The sequence below is a fragment of the Anolis carolinensis genome, chromosome 1 (genome assembly GCF_035594765.1).
Source record: "Anolis carolinensis isolate JA03-04 chromosome 1, rAnoCar3.1.pri, whole genome shotgun sequence".
NCBI lineage: Eukaryota > Metazoa > Chordata > Lepidosauria > Squamata > Dactyloidae > Anolis > Anolis carolinensis.
The window spans coordinates 303216331-303243893 of record NC_085841.1 but is presented as its reverse complement, the minus strand read 5'-3'; the positions used below and the strand labels follow the sequence as shown (position 1 = coordinate 303243893).

General features: G+C 40.2%; 1 protein-coding gene across 7 annotated transcripts in view; it reads left to right on the top strand.

Moving 5' to 3' along the window:
- Positions 1–7709: 7709 nt before the first annotated feature.
- ckap5 (cytoskeleton associated protein 5) overlaps positions 7710–27563 on the top strand; it is a 76327-nt gene continuing 56473 nt past the window's right edge. For 2 of the 7 annotated variants that reach the window (XM_008104887.3, XM_008104876.3), the window contains exons 1-2: positions 7713–8119; positions 27200–27292. In XM_008104887.3, the coding sequence (XP_008103094.1) occupies positions 27236–27292 (57 nt within the window). In that variant the 5' untranslated portion in view covers positions 7713–8119; positions 27200–27235. Of the gene's footprint in view, positions 8120–16441; positions 16608–27199; positions 27293–27563 lie in introns of those variants that run through there. The other 5 variants (XM_062963806.1, XM_062963721.1, XM_062963518.1 and 2 more) reach the window with 5 other exon arrangements.

Sequence of the window (27563 nt, the reverse complement as noted above, 5' to 3'; positions counted from 1 at the left end):
GGAACTGGCAATGGACCATTCTGTTTATCTAAAAGACTAATTGTTCTTGTGCATTGTTATATCGTCCCCAAGCTAGCTGGAGAAAAAAAGGTTTATTCATACTGCTGCAAGCAATTTTACCATGGTTGACAAAGCAATACTTTACCACTTAACATGACTGCAAGATGCACTATCTGGTACAGAACTGAGAAGGCAAAAGGGCTGAGAAAAGCCATAGTATATTTTCACCTTCAGGTGTCGCCTTTCACACAGGCCAGAGATTGCTGAAAACTTAATATGTTTAAATAACAATTATACATTATATTTGTTACCCGCCTCTCCTCACGGTTCAAGGTAAGGTACAACATACATAAAACATAAGACCATGAAAGGCCATGTGTTAAAAGACATGGAGCAAAGATAAAAACACATTGAAAACATGCAATAGTGTTCAGGATGTTAGAGAAATTATTACAATTTGGAGGTAAAACAGTTTTCATTTATGCAACCCTAACTTTTACTGAATAAGGTTCAATACTAAAGCTGTTGAGACATCCTTTACAATATTTGATCCCAGTGGTTCCCAGATGTTGTTTCACTGCAGTTTCCATCACTTCATATCTCCCTGAGGACCAAATCTACTCCTCATTGGCTGTGCTGGGATGAGAGGTGCTGGTGTATGTCTTTTGAAAAGATGCATGACTTTAAAAGAGATCACTGAGTATTGTTACAATAGCTAAGACACCTGTCAGTCTCCCTATAAATGTTGAAATCTGAAACAGGGTGTCCTTAGATGACATTGAAATAAGAATCCGAGCTGATCTTCTCTACTGCCATCCAATAAGCTTTTGAAGACTTGGTTTGAGGAAGACATACAAGATGAATCTGCTTTATTCATCAATTAAAGTTTTATTCCAAAGACTTGCAAACAGAAACAGATTACCTTCTTTGCTTTAATACTAGCTGCTAGGAAAGGAGCTGGTTGCTTACCTGAAAGGAACAACTATATGACAATCAACAGCTGATTCTCAAGGGAATGCCAAGCATTGATTTGAATCTTACTTGGTCACTTAATTCTTCCTTGGAAACAATCACCATTATGCAGACATGGTTTAGTTTTAGTCGTCACTGCTGACATTCATAATCCAGGGATGGGAAATGCTCCTGTGCATATCCCATTCCTTTAAGATATGAGAAGTTCCAGGCTTGGCTCTTTGGTTTTTTTTAGGAAAGGCATCACGAGAGGTTTACTGACATTTTATTTATTCGTTAGTTACACTCATAGCCTACTTTTCTTCTAAGATGCTCAATATGACATATATAGGTCTTTAGATCTCTTCATTTGCAAAACAACCTTGTGATGTAGGGTCAGGCAGAAAAATCGGGTGTGTGGCTGGCACAAAGCCACTCCCTTAGTGGGGACTTATAATGGATCTCCATGTTTTCTAGCTCTCTCAACCACTATGCTACAGTGGTTTTTAAAATATACATTTAGACAGCAAGAGGTTACTAGGTTTATTGAGCTCTACAAAGAGACAGCTGCTCTCCCTTAATTATGCTTGCTCATGCAGTCCCAAAACAGCTCTGCTTGCTGCACCCTTTGTCAAAGCCAGGAAATTATACTTTTGAAGACTATAACTCCCAGATTCCCCCCACGTAACAGGGCAGTGACATGGTCAAGCTCAGCTTTTCAGTAGTGGGGAGATCAATACTCTTTTTTATGGATTTTGATCTTCAGAAAATTTGCCAAAGCAGCCTTTCCCAACCTGGTGGGTTAAAGAAAGGGCAACTAATATCATCCTGGCCGGGCATGTCCACAGTAGTTGTTGATAAGTGCTGTTGTCCAAAAGATCTTTAAAGCCTCTAATTCAAAACGGTTGTCCAAATGATCCTGCATCAAGATAATTTTCCCAAGATAATTGGGAAACTACTTCATTCTTGTAGAGACATCACTTGTACATGTATAGGTTATAAACATTATTTTCTCAAGGCTGGCTAGTTAGGCATTTGCATAATCAATTGTCAGTCCACAAAATGTGGCACAAGGAGGCTTACTAGAATATTAAAGTATTTACAGATAAAAACATTACAAGATACTAACATGGAATTACAGTATATAATTAGATAAATTTCAAACATAAAAATCAAAAAGTCCACACGAAAACACCTGTAGTAGCCAAAACTGTTCATGGTGTTGAGTGCAGAGTGATATAAGCGTAGTAGACAAATGGATATCAGTACTTTTGATTCCCCACCCCCAAGTTTTCCTCAAAATGGAATTTGTCTCCATAGTGACCACAAACTATCCATAAAACATTTGTTAGCACTGATCAGTTACTACCAGCTCATGTTCCATCAATATGCATGAGAAGACGAGATTGTTGCCAATCGTTGGCCACCCTGATAAACAGCTTAGTTATATCCTGGTTGGATTACTGTAACACACTGTGTATGTGGAAATTTGTATGTTATTTTGTTACATGGCCAACACATCTATTTCTGAATATATGTTCTACATGGCATTGCCAATGAAGAATACTTGGAAACTAAAGCTGGCATAAAGAATGGCAGCCAGATTGCTAACTGAGCCGGATACAATAATGCCACAATTCATCTGTTGAAAAAGCGCTACTATTTGACAATCTATACAATTCAAAATGTTGGTTTTTATCTATGAAGAACTCGGGTCTGGGGTATTTGAACCTCTGCTCACATAGAAAACAGCTGGGTGCATTTTATTTATTTATTACAGTTCTTGTATCCCGTCCTACTCACCCAATAGGGGACTCAGGGCGGCTTACAATAAAAACACATATATAAAAATAATACAGAACATTCAATCAATTAAAATTAAATACAATAAATTGGTATGTTTCTGACTTATGGAGACCATTATCACAGTGTTTTCTTGGCAAACTTTGTTCAGAAATTTGCCTTTGCCTTGTTCTATGGCTGAGTGTGGCTTGTTCACGGTCACCCAGTGGGTTTCCACGGCTGAGGAAGGATTCAAACCCTGGTACCCCGAGTCATAGACCAATTCTTAAGCCATTGCTCTACAGTGGCTCACATTGTTATTACATTCTCCATTTGGAGAACTGTCAATTTACTCTACACCAGGGGTCCTCAAACTTTTAAAGCAGAGGGCCAGTCAACACTCTCGGTGTTGTGGGGGGGGGGGGGGGGGCTGGCTTATAGTTTGAAAAAGAATATGAACAAATTCCTATGCACACTGCACATGTCTTGTAGTGCAAAAAAAAAACCCACAAAAGAACAATGCAATATTTAAAAATAAGAACAATTTTAACCAACATAAACCTACCAGGATTTCAATGGTAAGCGTGGGCCTGGTTCTGGCCAATGAGATAGTCAAGTTAATTAGGATTGTTGTTGTTGTGTGACTTCAAGTCATTTCAGACTTTGGGCGAGCCTAAAACTGAGGGCAGGGGCCAGGTAAATGACCTTGGGGGGCTGCATCCGGCCCACGGGCCTTAGTTTGGGGACCTCTGCTCTACACTTTACTTTCTAGACTTTAGTGAACTACCAATACATTTGAAGGCTTTTCCTTTTATCACACTAATGCTAGGTTCATTCAGATATTTCCACCTGATTGCTTCCCTCCCACTGTGAAAGTAGACGGGTCTTTAGCATAAACTCCAGTTGTCCTTACTGAGCCAAAACGACAGCTCTAGTTTTCTGTCTCCTGCCCTGGGGGAATGAGTGTCCTAGCAATATCCTCAATTCTTAACATTTTAATTAGAATTTAAAATTAAATCAGGGAGACATTGGGTTTTGTCTTGATCTTGCTTAAGACCACGTTGGCAGGCACGGTAGTAAAGTGGAACACGACAAACCAACATCCTGTAACTTAATCGGCTGTTTCTGGCTAAGGGCTGCTCTTTGTCCAAAGCTTTAATTAGTTAATTGAATTTTCAGCCTAAACTTTAAGAACAGTTCAAAGTGACCAAAAGGGTTGGTCTGAGGGGGCAGGGAGTGGTGGTATAAGTCTCTATAAGATGGAAGAGCCAATCATCCCCTCTAGTAAGGCTTCCATTGTTGAAATACCTTCTGTTTACCTGTAGCCACAACACAGTGCCCTCTCCCTCCTTTCTGCCTGCTCTTAATTTAGTGGCAATGACATTTTACTGATGTATTTTCCTCACATAGCTATTTACTCTCAAAAGCTTGCAGCTTTAAAGTTGTGTTTGGCTTACAAACCACCACAATTCCGTATTAAGAACAAAAAATAGTCAAGAAAGTGGCATTGACAAGCTGAAACGTGTTCAGAGGAAGGCAACAATATGATCAAAGGTCTGGAGACCATGCCCTATGAGGAGCAGCTTAAAGAGCTGGGTATATTTAGTCTGCAGAAGAGAAGTTTGAGAGGAAACATGATCACCATGTTTAAATATTTGAAAGGATGTCATAAGAAAGAGGGAGCAGGCTTGTCTTCTGCAGCCCTGGAGACTAGAAAAGGGGATTACAGAAAAGGAGATTCCACCTGAACATTAGGAAAAACTTCCTGACCATAAGAATTGTCCAATGGTGGAGGCCTCTTCCTCGGAGTATGGTAGAAGCTCCTTCCTTGGAGGTTTTTAAACAAAGGCTAGATGGCCATCTGTTGGGGGATGCTTTGATTGTGCTTTTCCTCTATGGCAAAAGGTTGGTCTTGGTGGCCCATACGGTCTCTTCCAACTCCATGATTCTATGACTTTAAGAAAAGGAAAGGCAGTTGTTCCTCCCCATTTCTGGGAGTCTGAATTAGTGATAAATTGCCCCCATCATCTTGATTATATTATCAAGTAAAATTTAACTGAGCGAAAAAATTGAGGCAGTAGTATGAGGCACACTTACTTGAGAGTACAGCTCACTCAGCCCTGCTGGACATACTCTTGAGTCAATACGCATAGATGAAGAATGCTGGGAATTTCAAAGGATATCTGGAGGGCCACATCACATGATTCCTACTACTGCCCCTAAGTGGATCAGTATTAGTTTGGCAGTAAATTCCAAAAAGCCAAGTTATATTTTTGTTCTCCAATAGAAATTAGCAATACTTTACTGCTTTTACATCAGGAGTAGAAGATATCCTATGTGTCCAAAAATCTATTGCTCTCGTGCTTAAATGGCAATGTCCATCCCCCAAAATGATTTAAGATTTTTTAGAGAACAATGTTTTTATACTATGGCAACCTAATGTCCACATAAGGGGACATAACAATGGAATTCCTTTTGAATTCTACATCAAGTCTAACTTTTTGTTTAGGTGATATAGAGTGCTGAATGAGATTTGAATCTCCTTTCCAACAGAGCCAACATCCACATGCTGGATTGCAAACCCAGCAGTACAAGGCGGCACAATGAATGGTAGGAAAATATGGGAGATGCAGCCCAGGATAATCTAGAAAAACATGATTTATACCAAATGTATATAACATTTGAGAAACTGAGGAAAACAATCCTCCATTTGGGGTTATTTTTAGCCCTTCATCACATTAGCGTTACAGAACGGAGGCTTTTGTCTCCCAATCTTCCAATGGGAAATGTAGTTTAGGGTGAGGCCTTTGGAATTCTCAGCTAGAGGGGGTCTTGGCTTCCCTAAACTACATTTCCCAGAATTCTACAGGAGCAAATCAGGCGATTGGGAGATAAAAGCCTCCATTCTGTAACGCTAATATGATCTCATAGAGAGTAGGGGCAATTTTTATTTATTTATTTATTTATATATCCTGCCTTCTCTCCCTCATTGAGGGACTCAGAGCGGTTAACAGTTGGCAACAATTCGATGCCATTCAAACCTAGGACAATGCAAACTCAAATACATGTAATTCAAGTAACACCAAGCCTTTCTAACAACTCATAAAAATAACATTAAAACTAGGTATAGCAACCAGCTATATTTAAACATCCACTCTATCTCATTGCCATAGTCGAAGTCCATTGCCATTTGACACAATTACTCATTGTCTTCCCCAAAAGCTTCCTTTCAAATAAAAGTTTTTGCTTTCTGAAGGACAGCAGGGAGGGAGCTATTCTGATGTCCTTAGGGAGTTCCAGAGCCGAGGGGCCACCGTCGAGAAGGCCTTCTCTCTCATTCCCACCAGCCATACCTCAGACAGGGGTGGGACCGAGAGTAGGACCTCTCCAGCAGATTGTAGTGCTTGGGCAGGCTCATATTGAGAGATGTGGTTGGATAGATAGGTTGGGCCTGAACCATTCAGGTCTTTAAAGGTTAAAACCAACACCTTGAATTGCACCGGAAGCAAACTGGTAGCCAGTGGAGCTGCTGTAACAGGGGAGTTGATCGTTTCCTGTATGGCGTTCCAGTGAGCAGCCTAGCCAGACATTTGTACCAATGGAAGCTTCGGGATGGTCTTCAAGGGTAGCCCTACATAGAGTGCATTACAATCTGGATGTGACAACGGCATGTACCACCATGGCCAGATCAAATGTTGTCCCCTAAGCCCCAAGAGTTCTTCACTTTAGGTCTGGAAAGAATGGATTGCCCATTTCATTGTTTACTAGGTAATGCCCTTGAACCTGAAACCTGAGTTAACTGGCCCTGATTGTTTCTTGTCTGAAATTCTCCCGTCTTCTGAGTGTTGTCCTGATTTTAGAGTTTTTTAATACTGGTAGCCAGGTTTTGTTAATTTTCATGGTTTCCTTCTTTATGTTGAAATTGCAACATTCACACTTGCCTCAAACAGACAAATTTACTTATTTATTTACAGTATTTATATTCCGCCTTTCTCACTGTGAAGGGGACTCGGGGCGGATCACAATGTACATATACAGGGCAAACATTCAATGCCATTAGAGATAGAGACAGAGAGAAAGACACAGAGGCAATTTAACATTTTCCAGCTTCCAGGCTTCATGAGGATATGCTCGATTCCTGCCACAGGGGGAGCTGTTGTTTCATCATCCACTGTGACACGAGTCCTTGCTTCCTCATTCCTTTCTGCACGCTGCCGAACGATTTTTATGGTGCAAATTAGTTAAATTAGCCTCCCTTCATAGGCAGTACCTACATTTTCCTACTTGATAGATGCAACTATCTTTCGGGTTGCTTAGGTCAAAAAACGAGCTGGGCTATTTTTACTGGTTGGGCGCTCAATCCAACGCAGGCTGGCTTCAAACTCATGACCTCTTGGTCAGTAGTGATTTATTGCAGCTGGCTACTAACCAGCTGCGCCATAGTCCCCCCCCCCCCCCCCGAAAGAACAAAGAGTCCTTTTTTCCCGCCCTGGACATTCCAGATATATAAACCTCAATGGCCTAGTTTCCAACAAACCTTACAACCTCTGAGGATGCCAACCATTGATGTGGGCGAAACGTCCGGAGAGAACGCTTCTGGAACATGGCCATACAGCCCGGAAAACTCACAGCAACCCAGTGATTTCGCCCATGGAAGCATTCGACAACATATATTATTTCTGTACATGCGGGAAATTATGATAAATATTGTGTACACATTTGTCTTCAGACGATGTACTTGAGGTGTATATGAAAAATAAATGGATTGGGTCCCATCTCCAAGTTGCCTCTTGATGTATTTGAAAATACTCCAAAATCCAAAACATTTCTGGTCCCAAGCTTGCCCGAGAAGGGACGGACACTCAAGACGCAGAACTGCAGGGGGTGAAATGTATCCTCCGTGGCGTCAGAAAACGCTGCCTGTGACGTAGCAGACAGGAAGGGCGGGAGAGGAGGCCGAGGCGGGCGGTAAACACAGCGCAGGGCCTCCATCTTGCCTCGCACCCGGGGCTCTCCCGCTTTCCTTCCCCTGGGCCTGGTAACTAGAAAGAGGTCCGACATGAGAGTGGCTGGCGAAGGCATGAGAAGAGGATGCCTCTAAGAAGGCCGGGAGCGGCGAGTAGCGGGCCGAAGGTGCCGGGCTCGGGGCCAGATTAGCGCCGAGGGGGGAGCTACCGCAGCCCGCCACCTCTGTCTCCTAGGAACCAGGCCGCAGCGGTTGCCGGATTCAAACTGCCCAATCAAGTTCCAGATTGGGAAAGGAGGCGGGCTTAGCGGCCACCAATGAGGGCAACGGATATTGGGAGGTGTGGCCTACGTTCGTGATTTCAAACCCTGCAGAGGAGCGGCCCGAGACCCTCTTCAGCGCCAGGCCCGCTCGGCCTCGGTAAGCTTCGCCTGCTTTTGCGAGGGGTTACGGCGCGATGGGTGTGTTGAAAGGCCTCTCGTGGGAGGCATGAGCCGGACTCTTCCGCCCTCTCCTCGGGTGGGGTTGCCCAAGGCCTGCTGCCAGCCTGGGAGCCTATGTGGGAAATGCGACTTCACGCGACATAGGCCTCACTTCCTTTCTCCCTCAGTGCGCGGGGGGCGGGCGGGGGTGGTGAGGCGCAAGGCTTTGCAGAGTCTCTGCCTGTTTTCATCCGCCCTCACTCAGATTCACAACCCATTGCTAATCACGGCCCTGAGAAAACAAGCAGCGAGGTCTGCTCTAATTCGGGAGGGTGGCAGCAGTGTCATTTCTGAGAGAGCGAGAGAAAACAAAAAAAGGCTGGCGATGGAGGGGGAGGCTTGAGCTGCAGCTCTTTGGGGCCCTAGAATCACAGAGTTGGAAGAGACCTTGTGGGCCATCCACTCCAACCCCCTGCCAAGAAGCAGGAAAATCGCATTCAAAGCACCCCCGACAGATGGCCATCCAGCCACAGTTTAAAAGCCTCCAAAGAAGGAGCCTTCACCACACTCTGGGGCAGAGAGTTCAACTGCTGAAAAGCTCTCACAGTTAGGAAGTTCTTCCTAATGTGCAGATGGAATTTATTTATTTACTATATTTCTATGCAGCTCTTCTCACCCCAAAGGGGACTCAGAGCAGCTTACAGTTTGGCCACTTCAGTGCCACATTGCAAATACAAGGTGTATAAATACGATACAATACAAATCAAAGAAAATTTAACATAGAATACAAGACAAAAATCACACAGAGCATAATAACTTCCAGAAATAAGATATACATAAATATTAAACACTAGAAACCAATTACAATTAATTGTGGAGACTCATCAATTAAATATTATATTTCGGCCGTGGTAAGCATTTTCTGTAATTTGAAGCCATTGTTCCACATCCTAGTCTCTAGGGCAGCAGAAAACAAGCTTGCTCCCTCCTCGCTTTGACTTCCCCTCGCGTATTTATACATTGCCATCATGTCTCTTCTCAGCCTTCTCTTCTGCAGGCTAAATATGCCTAGCTCTTTAAGGCACACCTCCTAAGGCTTGTTCACCAGACCCTTGATCATTTTAATTGCCCTCCTCTGGACACATTCCAGCTTGACAAATTCTCCCTTGCGGTGCCCAGAATTGAACACAGTATTCCAGATGTGGTCTGACCAAGGCAGAATACAGGGTAGCATTACTTCCCTGGATCTAGACACTATACTCCTCTTTATGCAGGCCAAAATGCCGTTGGCTTTTTAGCTGCCGCATGACATTGTTGGCTCATGTTTAACTTGTTCATGAGGACTCCATGATCTTTTTCACATGTACTACTGTTGAGCCAGCCCCCCCTCCCAATTCTGTATCTTTGCAGTTCACATCTATTATAATATAAATAAATAAATATCCCACCCTTCTCATCCCGGAGAGGACTCAGGGTGACTCACAACAAATACAGACATACCTAAATTCCAAGAATGAAATGTATGGGGATGCAACATATCTTATGAAAACATCACATGTATAGTTTTTAAAATATGTGATTTATTGCTTATTTCACATCACATAGACTCTTAGACACACAAGTTGGAAAGGTCTGATGTAGGCTGGGTATCCTTTATCCAAAATGCATGGACTAAGTGTTTTGGATGTGGCATTTTCTCCCCGATTTTAGAATACCTACATTTGCTTATATGTATAATGAGATATTTAGGAGATGGGACCCAAGTCTAAATCTGAAATTAATTTTGATTGCATATATACCTTGTACACATAGCTTGAAAGTAGTTATATACAATAATTTTAAAATAATTTTGTGCCTTAAACAACCAGAACCACCAGAAACAACATTGAACCACCAGAAAGCAAAGTGATCACTAGCTCAACACTTTACATCAGTGTCAGTGATGTCAAATTTGTGGCCCTCCAGGTGTTTTGAACTTAAGCTCCCAGAAGTCTTGGCCATTGTAAGTAAGTAAAGTAAAAGTTTATTTGTATACCGCCCTCTCTCCCAAAAGGGACTCAGGGCGGTTTCCTATATAAAATCAGCATAAAACTTTGTACAAAAAACACCTAAAACACTATAAAAATACAAAAAAACCTCATAACAATTGACTAAGACAATCACATAAACAGAAGCAGTATAATCACTCAAATAACATAGGAATCACAGAAGAAGGGGGGAAAAACCACTGGGATGGAGGAGAAGATGGCCTGGAGGGGCCACTAGAACTAAAGTGCAATGTGATATTCTCAGATGCTTTGGGGCAGAGGAATAAGGTGCAGTGTTTCAAGTCAAAGAGATGGCCTGTTCAACTACTTTAGCTATGGGCTCAGTTATCCAAAGGTGCATTGGGCAAGCTGGCTAGGGCTTCTGAGAGTTGAAGGCCCAAACATCTGGAGGACAAGTTTGACACCATTGACTTATGTGGACAATTTTAGGAATATTTAGGAATTTTGAATAAGGAGTGCTTATTCTGCAGTATGTTTTGGTTTCTTTGAAGAGGTCTGCTAAGGAAAGAAAGTGCAAAACAACATTGTGTGCTTCAAGGGGCAAGATATGGGTCAGAAGTAGCCAATGGCGTGAGGCTGTAGTCATTAGCTGATCATTCTGTTTCTGGGTAAGTAGCTTCTCCTGGATCAAGTGTCTGCTTGCTGATCTGCTGGAGTTAGCTAGAGGTAGCTGCTATTGCTGTGGAAAATTCATGAGCAAATGTGTTTGTTCCTAATAAGCACTGGTCTTTGTACAGCTGATTGGAAAGTGAACAATTCTCAGGGTTTTTTCTTCTGCTGCTTTAATGCAGAAGCCACTATAAGCATTAAGTGATTACCCGTGGCTGAGTATGATTGTCTTCCAAGGATAGAATTGTGGCAGTGGGACTATAATTGACCATGGAGACTTATTCTGGATGCACATGTTGTTTTACATTGACAACATGTATTTCCAAATAGAAGGCAGTCATGACAAGGGTTTGCTTGATGTGTCTTCCTCTTGGCACTTTTCTTCCTTAAACGCCCTATCTGTGCCTCCTTAAAATCCATGGCATCATTGGTAACAATTTCCAGTTAGAATGCTCAGGTGCCAGGGCTCCCCAGTTCTGTGTTTATACCACAATTTTTACAGTTAGCCATAAGGTCATTTTAAATTTCTTTTTTTTTTGTTCACCATTCTATTTTTGTTCTTGAGCTGAGAGTAAAGTAATTGCTTTGGGAGACTGTGATCAGACATTCAGACAATATGGCCAGTCCAGGCAACAGTGATGGATTCTTTCCAGAAGTCCAGAGTGACATTTTGTAAACTGTCCATATTATAGACATACAATAGTTTTGGCAGGTCAGTAGTGTTATGAACAAGTATCTTGGTATGCCTACAAATGTCCCAATCTTCAAACACCCTTTGCTTCATTTGAAAAAAAATGCTATGCTTACAGAATGGTTTTATATTTTGTCGTTGATGTTGACTTTTGTGGACAGGTGGCTGCCTCGGTAGTAAAAATTGTCAACATTTTATAGCATTACACCATTAAGTGATATTGCTGGAACTGCAGAGGGATTGGTTGGTGCCTGCTGGTAGAGCCCCCCCCCCCCCCACAATGTTAAGGGAGAGGCCAAGCTTTTCATATTTGTCTGCGAAGCTGTTTGAAGTGGCTTCTAGATCTTTATCTGAATGAGCAGACTACTTTATCAGCCTATTGCAGTTCTATTACAGATGCTGTTACCTTAATTTTTGTTTTCGTCCTGCAGAGGTTAGGGAGTTTGCTATCTGTCCGATAAGTGATTTCCACACCGGTGGGAAGCTTCCCATCATCAAAATGTAGAATTATAGCAATGAAGATAGAAAATAATGATCCCACCCAAAATAGGTCACTTTGGGAGCTATTGCTGTCCAATACGGCTGCTGTCATATCATTATGGAGAAGCCACAGGATGTTCACAAATTTTATCTGGGCATCCAATTTACAAGAGGATGGTCCAGAGAGCATTATGATTCATGGTGGTGAAGGCCTTTACAAGGTCGATGAATGCCAAGTCAAAGGATGATGTTCCTGCATTTTTCTTGGAGCTGTCATGCAGTGAAAATTATATCCACTGTTCCTCTGGAAGGGCGGGACCCAATTTGGAATTCAGGGAGCATGTTTTCTGAAATAGATAGAAGGCAGTTTGCAAGGAATCTTGCAAGGATTTTTTGACAGAGGTTAAAAGGAAGATCTTCAATAGTCTCTACAGTCTGTTCTTTCTCCCTTTTTGAGAAGGGTGGTGATATCTCTGCAGACTGCTGTCAGGAAATCAGAAGATGTTTACTTCTTGGGAGGAGAGCAATGACCAATCTCGATAAAAGAGTAGAGACATCACACTGGCAACGAAGGTCAGCATAGTTAAAGCAATGGTGTTCCCTGTAGTAACCTATGAATCGGAGAGCTGGACCATAAGGAAGGCTGAGCAAAGGAAGATAAGATGCTTTTGAACTGTAGTGTTGGAGGAAAATTTTGAGAGTGCCTTGGATCTCAAGAAAATCCAACCAGTCCATACTCTAGGAAACAATGCCCAACTGCTCACTGGAGGGAAGGATATTAGAGGCAAAGATGAAGTACTTTGGCCACATAATGAGAAGACAGGAAAGCTTGGAGAAGACAATGATGCTGGGGAAAATGGAAGGAAAAAGGAAGAGGGCAAGATGGCAAGATCAAGGGCAAGATGGATGGATGGTATCCTTGAAGTGACTGACTTGACCTTGAAGGAGCTGGTGGTGGCAACGGCCAACAGGAAGCTCTGGCCTGGGCTGGTCGACTAAACAAATAAACAACAATGGCATCTCTGAAATTTGCTGGAATTTTCTTGGTCCTCCACCTTTTTTCAATATGCTTGTAAGGTTGTGTCAGCACAGGCCCACCTTCTTTACAAACATCAACAGGGATTCCAAAGGGTGCACTGGCTTATTTTTTAACTGGTTGATGGCTTTATCGACTAGGCAATTCTGCAAGTTCCTCCCTAGTTTGTTATTTTTGGTTTTGCGAGTAAAACCTCTTGAACCACGTTGGAACTCCAGTTAATGAGGTTATGGTAATACTCATTCCAACATAATAGATTTTTGTACTTTACAATTTGGGTTCCAGCTGATGGCCAACCATATGCATCAGAGAAGCACACTCCATGCCTATTTATAAAGGTGGTTTATTACACGAGAGAGTTTGATCTCCTTTGATTCAGTTATTGAGAATATTATTCCTCAGATACAATGAATGATAGTCATTTGGCTGTGTCCCTGGTGGCCTAGAAAAGATACTGGCAAAAGATACTCGCAGAAATCCTGGCATATAGGTACAGTATTAACTGATACCTTGAAACTGGAAACATTTTAGCTCTTAGATTGGCAATATCTTATTCTGGCCTTTTCTCTTGGTACCTTCTGTGATTTGAAAGCTGCTTCCATTATGGATGCTAAGTGCTCTTAATTCCAGAATTTGGAAAGTACATGTAACATAATGGCACTTTTATTTCGGAATCTTCTTGTTCCAAAACACTCTGTAGAATATGCTGCAATTTCATCTTTTTCACATTTTAACTGGATGCAGCTGCTGTAGACATGGATTGTATTATTTCTAACAACAGCAACTTTGCAAATTGTTCCCTAGGATTGATTTCTCATCCATCATTTAAGAAAAACAGCTCTGGAGGAACATGGTCTATCTGAAACTGATGCATTTCTCTCTCTCTAAAAATATACTGTCTTAGATTTCTAGTTTTTATGATTATGATGCCAATTACTGTCTGAAAGTGTACTTTAATGACAGCTTGAAAATACTGTGAAGAAGCTTTTGATATTGTATGAAGCAAAAACTTTGTGTTGGAATATTCTACTACCTCAGTGTAAAATTAGGTCACAGCTATTGTTTACAGTGTTGCAAGGATAGCCTTTGTATTAACTATGATCACTTGCTCTGTGTTTTCACATATACAGATGTCAAATGAATGGTATTTTCTCCTTCTGTTTAAAAACATTGTGACTGCTTGGATAGCTTGCTATTAGTGTTGTCAGATGTGCCATGATACTTCTAAATGATGTGGCAGTTTTTCCCAAAATTATTTCTGAGTTTAATAAAGCCACAATTCTACATACAAGAAAAAGATAATTTGTGGTCTTCAGGTGGCTTCCTCCAAGCACTTTACTTAAAGACTCTTCCCTTCTTGTGATCTTCAATGAGAGATTGGTGACAACAGTGAATGCTCCGAATTGAGAATTGGACGCTATGATATCAGTGATGTGATCACATCTGGGATCTCAAATCGTTTGATTGTGTCCCCTAATGGAATCTGCCCTACATTGTGGTAAAGGTGTGGGGGTCTGATTCAGAGCTGTTAATTGTAAAGTATTTGTAGTCTTATAAAGGTGAAAATGTTCATCTAAAGAAATTCAGCAAAATGTGAATTGCTTCCTTCCTACCTTTGCAATATTGTTTTTTTCTCAACTTGCTTGATTGTGAAATTGGTTTTTACAGTCGATAAATGAATTCTAGAATCATTGATAACTGCTATTACTTTGTGAGCCCTATTTTTTCTTTCTGTGTATGTGTGTGAATAAATAAAACCAAGGTTACACACACTTTCTGTAGGATATGCAGCCTTATAGGCCTTAAAAGTCAGAATTTGTTCAGGTCATCTGCTGTTTACCAATAACCTTTCTAATAGGAAATAAGACATTTACAGAATTATTGTTGTAGTTATCCTTGTTGTATTATGCTGTATGTATTGAGTGCACTTTAGTAGAATCGTGTTCACCTTTTAGGTTTCTGTAAAGTTGCTGACTTTAAAAAGAGAAAGTTAGCTTTGCCTATGGTTTATTTCATATTCATGAAGAAGTATAACAGGTTTCTGTTCAGTTAGTCTGTTGAAGCAGAACTAAATTTGGAGCAAGGTACTGCAATTCCAAGTGCTTGATAATTGAGATGTAGTTGGTAATTGGTAACCTGGAGGGCATTATACCTGGCAGGCTAAAATGATTGCAGAGTTTATTTCAATAGGAGTAGCTAGCTTTGCATTATTATAGTTATGACTTTAAAAAAAGTGCAGCAATTTTCCAGAATAGTTATTGGTACAGTAATAGTAGTTGTCTGTTTTGGAGCAATTCCAGACATAGTGATAAGAGTTGATAACCTATGGGAATGTGCCACAAAGCAGACATTGTAGGCCTACTAGTCCTACTTCCTTTAGGGCCCAAGAAAGAGACCTCATAACTAGCACAGGGCCCCGTTTGTCCTAAATCTGGCACTGGCTGGCAGTCCGTAGACAACAGTGAGCTAGAATTCAAAGATGTAGTCATATAACAGTACTCTTGAATAACAGTATGGAAAGGGACCTTTTAGCACCACTGAGAGATGAGAGAAATTTGACTAAAGGTGCATCTGCACTGCAAAATGTAGTTTGACACCATTCTAACTGCCATGGCTCAATACTATCAAATCATGGGAGTTGTAGTTTGGTGAGGTAGCACTACTTTTTGGCAGAGAAAGCGAAATACCTTGTAAAACTACAGCTTCTACGACTATAGCATTGAGCCATGGCATTTGAAGTTGTGTCAAATTGCATTAATTCTACAGTTCAGACCAGACACGGGCAAACTTGGGCTCTCCAGCTGTTTTGAACTTTAACTCCCACATTTTCTGACAGCCTCAGGCCCTTTTCTCTCTCCCCCCCCAAGCTGCATAAGGCTAGGCAAACTTGGGCCCTCCAGGTGTGTTAGACTTCAACTTCCACAATTCCTAACAGTTTCAGGCCGCTTCCTTAAGCTTAAGCGGCTGGGGGGGGGGGGGAGGAAGGGGCCTAGGGCTGTTAGGAATTGTGGGAGTTGAAGTCCAACACACCTGGAGCGCCCAAGCTTGCCCATGCCTGGTGTTGACCTACCCTCAGTGTCTAAGATGCTTCAAGAGTCCCTCGAACACCGAGCGACATGGTCTGAGCTTCAGACTCTGAGGACCTGCCTCGCATAAGGCAACTAAGTTGGCAACTCCAGTGAAAGGCTGCAGAGTGGTTCTGGGATGGTTTTGCAGGGACAGACTCGCCGCCAGAAGGCGCTCTCAGTGGAGCTGCCAGTGCGCGAGGCGGCTGTCGTAGTGGACGATGGGCCGGACAGTCAGGCGCGAGAGCGAATAGGCGTCTTGGTCTGGGAAAACGGGCAGCTAGGCCCTCCACTGTCCTGTCGCCCTGGGATCTGGGCGGGCTTCTGCTTGTGGCCGGGGCGGGCCCAGGGCGAGGACCCTTGCCTTTGTTGGTCACGTGCTCCAAGGAAGTCGCTCAGGTGTGGCGGGAGGCGGTGGTGAATGTCGTCGGCTGCGAGGCGCCGCGCCCCGCCTTTGAAGGCAGAGCCTCTTTTCCTTACCGGTTGCTGAGCCGGAGATGCGGCTCGCCGCCTGCTCCTGCCGCTAAGCGGGGCCGCCGTTGCTGGGTAAGGAAACGGTACGGATCTAGCCCGGCCTGGGGAAGGCCGCCTCTCCCGCGGCCGCTGTGGGGCAGGGCGGGGACGGTGCCGGTGCCAGAACGGAGGGCGGGAGAGGGGAGGCGAAGGGCGGCGGGTATAAACAATGCCGGGGGAGCGGCCTACCCTACGCAGGGGGATGCAGGCGTTGCTAGGGGCGCCGTTCAGGGCCAGGCACGCGGGAGATAGGATCCGGCAAGGGAAACTGACATGAAAGGGTTCCGTCGGGGAAGAAGGGGAAGAATGCGCCTTGGGGGCAGTGCGAGGTCTCTGAGGGAAATAATGGGAAGGGCGAGGGCCAGGGCTGTTTGCAACCAAGGCTACCTGCAAAGAACACAAAGAATGGCATTAGAGGCGGGGGGGGGGGGGGCGAGGAATGGAGTGGTACACAAAAATAAATACAAGAAGGAAATGGGTATTTATTTGCTATATTTCTACCCTGCTCTTCTCACCCTGAAGGGGAGTCAAAGAGGCTTATAGTTTGGCTACAGTGCCACATTGCAAATACACAGTGTTTAAATATAATACAGTAGAGTCTCACTTATCCAAGCTAAACGGGCCGGCAGAACCTTGGATAAGCGAATATCTTGGATAATGAGGGATTAAGGAAAAGCCTATTAAACATCAAATTAGGTTATGATTTTACAAATTAAGCACCAAAACGTCATGTTATACAACAAATTTGACAGAAAAAGTAGTTCAATACGCAGTAATGTTATGTTGTAATTACTGTATTTACGAATTTAGCACCAAAATATCACAATATATTGAAAACATTGACTACAAAAATGGCTTGGATAATCCAGAAGCTTGGATAAGCGAAGCTTGGATAAGTGAGACTCTACTGTAAAATACAAATCAAAGCATATTTAACAAAATACAAGACAAAAATCACACAAAACATAATAATGTTCAGAAATAAGATATAAATAAATATTAAGCATTAAAAACATTTAAAACCAATTACACTTATTGGGAAGACTCATCAGTTTAATAGTATATTTCACTAAGCTCAGTCATCAGTGATAAATAATAAGTTTATTTTTATATCCTACCACCATCTCCCCGATGGGACTTGGAATGGCTTACATGGGGAAAACCTTGGTCAGACATACAGTAGAGTCTCACTTATCCAACATTCTGGATTATCCAATGCATTTTTGTAGTCAATGTTTTCAATACATCGTGATATTTTGGTGCCAAATTCGTAAATACAGTAATTACAACATAACATTACTATGTATTGAACTATTTCTGTCAAATTTGTTCTATAACATGATGTTTTGGTGCTTAATTTGTAAAACCATTACCTCATTTGATGTTTAATAGGCTTTTCCTTAATCCTGCCTTATTATCCAACATATTCGCTTATCCAAAATTCTGCCGGCCCGTTTAGCTCGGATAAGTGAGACTCTACTGTAGTTAAAAATATAGCACAGTAAAAGTTATAAAAATAACATCATAGAACAACATAAAACAACCATTCACATACAATCAATAGCCTGACATAGTAATCAATACTAAACTTGGACTGGCAGGGGCTGGTGCAATACATTTGCAAGGACAGGGCTGATGGATAAAGTGCAGGAGCCAGATGATAAATCAGGGGTAGAAAAGCAATATCAGTTGAAACACTGTAACTATAGGGCAGGGAGAAAATTAAGAGAAATCTTCACAAAATAAATGGGTACCGTTTTTCATTTTGTAGTTTAAATCGTGTTTCATTTATATCTAGCACAGCACTCTGGAAAGTATTTGTATTTTGAGAGATGACTTTCAAGTTTGTTAAAAATGATAGAAACGCCTTTAGCTACTGGAGGGGAGGTGTGACAGGAATCATAGAATCGTAGAGTTGGAAGAGACCTCACGGGCCCTCCAGTCCAACCGCCTGCAAGAAGCAGGGAAATCTCAAAGACTTAAAGGTCTTTCAAAAGGCCCCATTGCTCCCAAGGGGCATTCTTGTCATTTCTTTCAGGACATCCTTTATAATTTCAGAAAGATTCAAAACGTTTCCTGAGATGATCCTGTATTGGCTTGCGATGGGTTAGAATAAGGTTACAGGACCTTCTCAGCTTGCAGAGGGGCCTGTCCAAACTAAAATGTAACCTGAATGACTGAACAAAGTTTTTATTAAAACTTCTGAACTGTGAACAGTTCACAGGAATATTGGCCTTATTTCAGGGTTTAAATCCTATGTAAAAGGTTTTTTAGGCTTGGGTCTATTTTTGTTTAAAAAGCAGTTGGACATTGTTGTCAATATGGTGTTTTATAGTGTTCCAAAAATAGAAGGATGCAAGAATCAGTTTTCCCCCCAGTATGTGACATCTGTTTGTTTGCCCCCTCCCCATGTCAATATTAATGTAAATGTAGATATAAATCAGTAGTTGGCAAAGTGTGGCAAAAATATACTTCTAGATTATGTTGCTTCTTATCTTCGCAGTGCAATCCTTTAAATCAGAGGTGGACAGTTATGGGCCTCGGGATGCTTTTGGATTTCAACTCACTCAGTTCTTCACCATTGTCTTAGCCAATGGGAGTTGTGAGCCAAAAACATTTGGTGGACCCTCCCTCATTATGCTATTTTACCCAGAAGCAAATTCCACTGAGTTATGCCTCAAAATAATGTACATTTACCTGGAAGTAAACTCCAGTGGACACAAGGGGATTTGCTTCTAAATTATACTGTTGTGTGATGGTATTTTTCCCTCTACATCTTTGATAGACATCCTGTTTTATATTTTGAAACGGCAGCTGCTGAAATGTGAAATATTAACCAAAATGTTAGCATCTTTAAGCCCTGTTCTCATTAAGTAAACTTAAACTTGTGTTAAATTATTTCATTGACATCAAGAAGATGTGGTTGTATTGGATCATTTGACTGATACGCCTACTCAGTCTTTAAGCATATTGACTCAAAACTGGATCTGAATTTAGTAGGATTTACTCCTAAGGAAGCAGACATAAGATTGCATTTCCAAAGTTTGTATTTTTAATAAAACCCCAAACTGTCAACATTATAGAGTACTAAAGTTGGAAACCTTTTCTCTCAAATCTTTTTTAATCAGTAAGTAAGGTAGTTTAGTACTTGAAACTTTGCACTGAAATTTTGTGTAAAAGTTTCTATACCAGAAAAATACTGGATAGAAAAGACTTGTGCAAGCATCACCTCTTTGCTCATCACATAAACTTGCTGAATATAGCAGAGGAAATTACTGTTTTTTGTCTAACTGACCTCACAGAGTGATTATTAAGTATAAAGTGCAGTTTGTATGTACTTTATAAGAAAACAAAACAAACCTGAAGGTGTAGGGTAAATCTCAACTGCTTTTTCATTTTGCAAATGTTGGATAGCTGGAGAATTGGCACAGAAGATATCATTAAAAATTCATCTAAGGGTTTGCTTCTAAATGAAATCTTAAATCTAGTTTCTCTTGGATTGCAGCAGAACAATAGTAACTTGGTGAGTAATGGCAACAGTGGCAATGATCCAAAATAGTATTTCAAATTTAATCATCAGCAGAGTAGTATTGTGCAACTGCAGTTTCATACATTCCTCTCACACACATTCCCTCTCTCCCCCTTTAAATTCATATTCCATTATATCTTCTTCCTTTTCATCATTTTTATTGCATCCAAATCATGCAAGTGAAAACTAGTGCTAATGTTATTTCCGCACATGGCTGGAATCACAGGGTAGTTGTATGTTTTCCGGGCTGTATGGCCATGTTCCAGAAGTATTATCTCCTGACGTTTCGCCCACATCTATGGCAGGCATCCTCAGAGGTTGTGAGGTATGGAGAAACTAAGCAAGGAAGGTTTATATATCTGTGGAAAGAGTTCTTCTCCCACCCTGGACTTTCCACAGATATATAAACTTTCCTTGCTTAGATAGATGTGGGTGAAACTTCAGGAGATAATACTTCTGGAACATGGCCATACAGCCCGGAAAACATACAACCACCCTGAACTACTACTTGTTTAAATTGGGGCAGTGTCTTGTGTATGTTTTCATTTGTAACTTCTGCACGCACAGTGCTATTTGATTGAACTATGCATCAGTGTCAACTTCCTACAGCAATGAATATATTATATGACATCAAGGCAAACAACAACAACAAATCTGAAGGGGGAGGGCTGGATATTAGAACAGCAAGTGCTGCCCATTAACATCATAATGTGATCTATCTGTTCCTGGCATGAAGAAGTGACGCTAGTCAGCTGTTGGTGAGGTTGTAACATAAGCTTCCTTCAGATGTGCTGCAGGAAAATGCTTCGACAGATTCAGCAAAGCATGGAAAAGGAAGGGGCCTGGTATGTTCTCTAACGCTAATGGGCACCCATAGTTGAATGTTTTTAGTCTTCAGGGGATAGAGGTGTCTACTGGTATCCTATTCGGCATAATGTAGTGGCATGCCGTAAAGGGCATTGGAATTTTGACTCTAGCACCGAAACAGTGGATAAGGGAGTTTCCCTTTCTCCTTGTGTTCTGTTCATATGTTTGTAGATCAGCAATACACTAAATGTCATGCTTGAATGTTTTCAAGATATTGTTAGTCAGTTTTTAATTTTAAGTCTCTTTTCACCATTCATGTACAAATTGAGCCTCCCTTATTCTAAATAGGGGCCCCTGGTGGCACAGTGCGTTAAAGCGCTGAGCTACTGAACTTGCGGACCAAAAGGTGCCAGGTTCAAATCGCGGGAGCAGAACGAGTGCCCACTGTTAGCCCCAGCTCCTGCCAACCTAGCAGTTCGAAAACATGCAAATGTGAGTAGATCAATAGGTACCGCTCTGGCGGGAAGGTAACGGCACTCCATGCAGTCATGCCGGTCACATGACCTTGGAGGTGTCTACGGATAACGCCGGCTCTTTGGCTTAGAAATGGAGATGAGCACCAACCCCCAGAGTTGGTCAGGACTGGACTTATCATCAGGGGAAAACCTTTACCTTTACCTTTATTCAAAATGCTTGGGGTCACACTTTTTAAAAAATTTGGAATACCTGTACAGTAGAGTCTCACTTATCCAACACTCGCTTATCCAACGTTCTGGATTATCCAACGCATTTTTGTAGTCAATGTTTTCAATATATCATGATATTTTGGTGCTAAATTCGTAAATACAGTAATTACTACATAGCATTACTGTGTATTGAACTACTTTTTTTTGTAAAATTGGTTCTATAACATGATGTTTTGATGCTTAATTTGTGAAATCATAACCTAATTTGATGTTTAATAGGCTTTTCCTTAATCTCTCCTTATTATCCAACATACTCGCTTTTCCAACGTTCTGCCGGCCTATTTACGTTGGATAAGCGAGACTCTACTGTATTTGCATATGCATAGTGAAAGAGAGAGTGGGGAAAGGGGGTTAGTCACACATCTAGTACCTGCTGAACCCTCCCTTAAGAAGCCCAAAAGGGAACAAAGGGAAAAAGCAGACAGGACTGCTTATATAAGGCCCCTGAAAAAAGCAGATGTCCCAGTTGTTTTCCCAGCTGTCAGCATACTTTCCTCTTTTTTAGCAAGGTAGCCAGAACAGCAAGGGAAAATCCTCCTTAAACCTTCCCCATTAGTCTTTTTAGTTATCTCTGGGCTGACTACAGGCAATACCCAGTGGGTTTGCTCCACACCTACCCTTGTGGACCATTTCTTGGGTACTCACATGCCTCAATTAGCTAGGTAAAAGACAAGCACAGAAGTGTCTGAGACATCTGCTATTTCCAGGGACCTTGTGTAAGTGGAATCCTCTCCCCCCTCCCCAATTCTGTTTCTTCCCTCAGGGCACCTTGAAGAAAAACTCAAAAGGCAACAGACATGTGACTCAAGGTGTAAGTGGACGGCTGGTGACAAAATGTTTTGGAGTATTTTGGATTTCCAGATAAGGGAAACTCAACCTGTAATTTGTTTCCTAATCTTGGGAATCTTTCTTTCTTCTTCCCAGATTTGGTTGCCATTGCTAGTATAGTGCACTTGTTGAACATTCTGAGTTTTGTTTTCTGTGCTGCTGTGCATATTCCTTGGAAGCATACCATAATATTGCAGTCTCATTTTAGGATACTTGGACTAGATAACTTTCAGGTCAGATATATTACAGCCTTCCATTTTCTAATTACAAAAGAATACAAACGATCTCTTGGAATTTTTCTGAATATTTCTGACTTGTTTTGTGCATTGCTTCATTAGTAATCAGAACATGTAGAGAGCATTGAAAATATAGAAGTTACTGCTGTGGAATAATTTGGTGGTTCTCAAATTAATGTTCATTGTAACATTGTATGAGGCAGTGCCTGTCTAAAGTGGCTTCAGTAGATATATTAAATACTTTTGTGTGCATAGCTGATAAAGCCTTTCCACCGTGCTCACTTCTTATAAGCTTGACCACAGGAAATGGATTTAAATTAGTGACAGATTCATCAGTCTTTCTTTTGAAGTTTCTTCTCTTTAGAGAACAGATAAACATTTAATACAGATAAACAGACAAAAATTGTATGCTGAAATTATTAGAGGCTGATAATATATTACTTTGGGTATATTATAAGATTAATTAATTAAGAGTTGTTGTTGTTGCTGTTATTATTATTTACTTTTATCTTACTTTTCTCCCATGAATGGGACTCAAAGTGGCGAACAAAAGGGATAACAACTACACAGTTCAGAAAATCATCATCCAACCAGCCCAACATATAGACAATAAATCAGCACATTGCATAAAACACAAATTACATAAATGTAAATAAGTACAGTAGTCTCGCTTATCCAACATTCGCTTATCCAACATTCTGTATTATCCAACACAGCCTGCCTTTTAGTAGTCAATGTTTTTGCAGGAAATGTTGCAATATTTTGGTCCTAAATTCATAAATACAGTAATTACTACATAACATTACTGTGTATTGAACTGCTTTTTCTGTCAATTTGTTGTAAAATATGATGTTTTGGTGCTTAATTTGTAAAATCATAATGTACTTTTATCCATAATAGGCTTTTCCTTAATCCCTCCTTATTATCCAACATTTTCGCTTATCCAACATTCTGCTGGCCCGTTTATGTTGGATAAGCGAGACTCTACTGTATAAAAATAATCACATTTATTATTATTAGTTAGAAAAGATGGTGATGTTCAGGAAGGTGAAAGGTAAAAAAAGAAGACTATAACAGATATATTCAATGAAGAAAACCACAGTCTTGAGTTGGCAATACTTTAGTAGGGCTTCTGATGACTGGAGCTCTTGAAAGCTTCTTATTTATAGACCTGCCAGAAGTAAAAATGGATTTGACATCAAAACAACGAGAACAATTTGTATTGCTGAACTGCCATTCTGTGGCTTTGAAGCTCCAGCCTGGTTTAAGAACAATCGGTGAACTATTTGGATAGGATTTTTCTTTTTAGAAAAGCTAATATGATTACTAAGATCTATGTTACTATTATGAATTCGTCTCATTATAACTTTGTTACTATCATTTTGCTTGCTTAAGGGTGTTAGAACATTCAGGTTTTGGGAGAGGTTATTTCTTAGGGAGACATGGAGATAGCAGTTGCATAAGTAAGCTCACAAAAGTTACTAGTTGATTCCCTTAATCCACTCAGTCGTCTTAAAAACCATTTAAATCATTTAATCTCAAGAGAATTCAGGTTTGAATACAAAGTAGTGGTAAATATGTGCCATAAGACAAAAAGATATGAGAAAAGCAAATGTAACAGAACAAAGTATTTGGATTTTGATATAACCTCAAAGAAACTTGTAGACAAACCCAGGCCACAGCTGAAATAGGCCCTTTCACTGTTTTTTCTTTGTCGATTGTTCACTCAGAGAGAAAAATAAATTATCTTTATCCAAACTGCCACTATATTATAACAAAATGATACAAGGCTTAGTAAGCACAACATCCACATTTATTTTCCCTTATTCTCATTCTTTTCATATTTGAGGCATAGTTTGCCAAAGCTCAAGTCAAATCTTACTATATGACCAGGTGTACATAAGGTGTAATTTTAAAGCATCAGTGAAGTATTGTTATTTTTGTGGTTTTGATCCAAAAGTAAAAATGACTAGTATTGCATAGAGAGTTTTTTAGTATAAGACAGTGCTGTTTTATTGTCTCTAACAATGTTCAGCAATTTGTTTCACATATATTTGTGCAGTTGCTGTATCCTGGGATTGATTTGGGATAGAATCATATTGACAAAGTGCAGAATTGAAAGAAGTAAGTAGAGAGGAGAGTTTGTGTACTACCAAGTGAAAGGGGTAAAAGAAATTAGTAGGCTAGAAATGCTTAGATTGAAACTACAATTAAAGAGGTATTTTAAAAAAGGTTCTGGATGTAGTAGGCAAATGGATTCAAAATTAATCAGTAGAAATCCCATTAATTGAGTGAGTTTCAAATAACAATTGCTTAATAATAAAAAAGTTGCTAATTCGTCTAAACAAAATCTTTTTTTAAAAAAAAATTATTTTTGTGATTTTTCCAAAGAATACATTAAAAGTGGGGGAACAATGTGGTTTATAGTAAAGTAGGGAATAAATAAGGGAAGAGAAGCGAGAAAAATAAGAGGGAGAAAGAAAAAGGAAAAAATAAGAAAGGTAATAATTGAAAAAGTAGTATAATAAAAAAATGAAGGAAAAAAAAAGAAGGTGTTGGAGGTCTGTTGACTTCCATCTTTATCTATATTGATTGTAGTCTATAAAGGGGTCTGCCCCAATGTTTTTTATTTTCCATTATCATTGTAGCTTCCCTATACTCCAGATTTTTCGTGTTGTTTTATCACTGGTATTCTATATTTGTATTATTTTAATGTTCTTTTCTTTTATAAAAAAAGGTTTAATAGGGGTTGCCAGTCAGTGCTTTTCTTTGGTAATCCTTGTTGTTTGGTTAATAGATATGATTGTCCATATTCTTTATTTCCATTAATTTTAATATCCATTGGTCTACGTCCGGTGTCTTTTCTTTTCGCCAATTCCTTGCGTAGATAATCCTCGCTGCCGTCATCATATAATTAAGTAGAAGTTTGTTGTTTTCTTTAAGATTTTCTTCTGAAATCCCTAGTAATAAATGTTCTGGTCTCATTTGGTATTTAATGATTAGAATTTTTTGTGATGCCTCGTGGATTTCTTTCCAAAATTTCTTTGCTTTCTCACAAGTCCACCACATGTGGAAGAAGGATCCTTGTTCTTTCTTACATTTCCAACAGTTGGTCTGTAGAGATTTATTTATGAATCCTAATTGTTTTGGGGTTATGTACCATCTGTGGAACATTTTTATTCAGTTCTCCTTTAAGTCGTATGAGTACATTTGTTTTAATTTCTTGTTCCAGATATTTTCCCATTGATCCATATGAATTGGTTTCTTAATATTAATTGCCCATTTTGTCATGCATTCTTTCACTACTTCTTTCTCAGTTTGCCATTCTCTGTATGCACTTTGCAGTGACATTGCATAAACAGCGGTTTTTATGTCTTTGGTAAAGGAAAACTTGGTCATTGATAATTTCAAAGGCTATCAAAGTAGAACCACTGTGAAGTTCTGCTAATGGCAACCTATTATGCCCTGGAGAGTCCAATACAGGCAGCTCCCGAGTTATAAACATCTGACTTACATACCACTCCAAGTTACAATTGGGGATGAGACAAAAGGAAGTGAGAGGAAACCTACCCCTAGGAAGGGAAATTCACTCCTACAAGAGTTATCCTGGGGAAAGGGTGTCTCTGTTGAAGCTTTATCACCAATCCTTGTTTCCATGACAACCCAACATTTTCAAAATCCAGTTGTCAAAGGCATAGAAAATGAGGTGAAATCTTCTGAACAGGGGTGCACAGCAAATCAAACATTACAGGGATTCTAGCTATTCCTTATGCTATCCAAAAGTAAAAAAAATCTGTTTTGACTGGAGCTGCACTTGAAAAATGTATCTGCACTGGCTAACATACAAATTCAACTTAAGAACAAACCTTTCTTGTTCATAATCCAGGTACTGCCTGTCCTTAAATTTGTGGGTCTGGTTTTATTTACTTAAATTGATAGTGCCAGAAAAGAAATAGAGAATTGCTTAAAAAAGATTTTATATATCTAGTGCGTAAGAAAAATCTCTACCTTCAACTCCACCTATGTTACACGATCATATAACAAATTCATTTAACAAATTGACATGACTCCTTGGCTTTTTGTATGCTATTCTTATATATAGTGATGTAGTCTTATTACTCTTGCCATATCTTTATCTTTTTATCATTCTCAACATTTGCCCCATCTCATTTTCCTTAGTCCTGTCTTTTTCATATTCTGTATGCCACTAATTCACTTAATAAAAACTTTTAATTAAAAAAAATGTCAAGAGAAGAAAGCTGTTTCAAGGAGAGTATGTGAATATGTTTGAGTATAGAATTTGGATTTTGACTTCACAGAATCCAAATATGTGATATCTGCAGAGCCATATCTAAAATTGTCTTCTGCTTTCTTTTTATGGTTGGTGGTATTTTAAATGCTGCAGTTTCAGTCATGTCCTATAATTATCTGCCAGTTCAGCTTCTCATGTTCCAGAAAAATGTTAGTTCAACTTTTTTGTCTTACCCTAGGAATTACTGTGAAGAAGTACAAGACGTTAAAGCATCATGGGAGATGATAGTGAGTGGTCGAAGTTGCCCATTGATCAGAAATGTGAACATAAGGTAAGATTATTCTGTATTAAGAAATGGCAGTTTCCTGTCTGGTTTTTGCTTATGATATTGGCTAATATTCTTATCATCACAAGTTTCAAGAATGTTGTCAAACACATCAACAATTTGATTTTAACAAAATTGAAAGTGTGCTTCCCTCCACAGAGCCATGACATAGTGGTTACATTGTGATCACTAACACGTTTCCAATGTCAAGAAGACAATAAATTATTTGTATATGCCATCCTTCATTTGAGTAGATTTCTTTGAAATGAATCTGGAT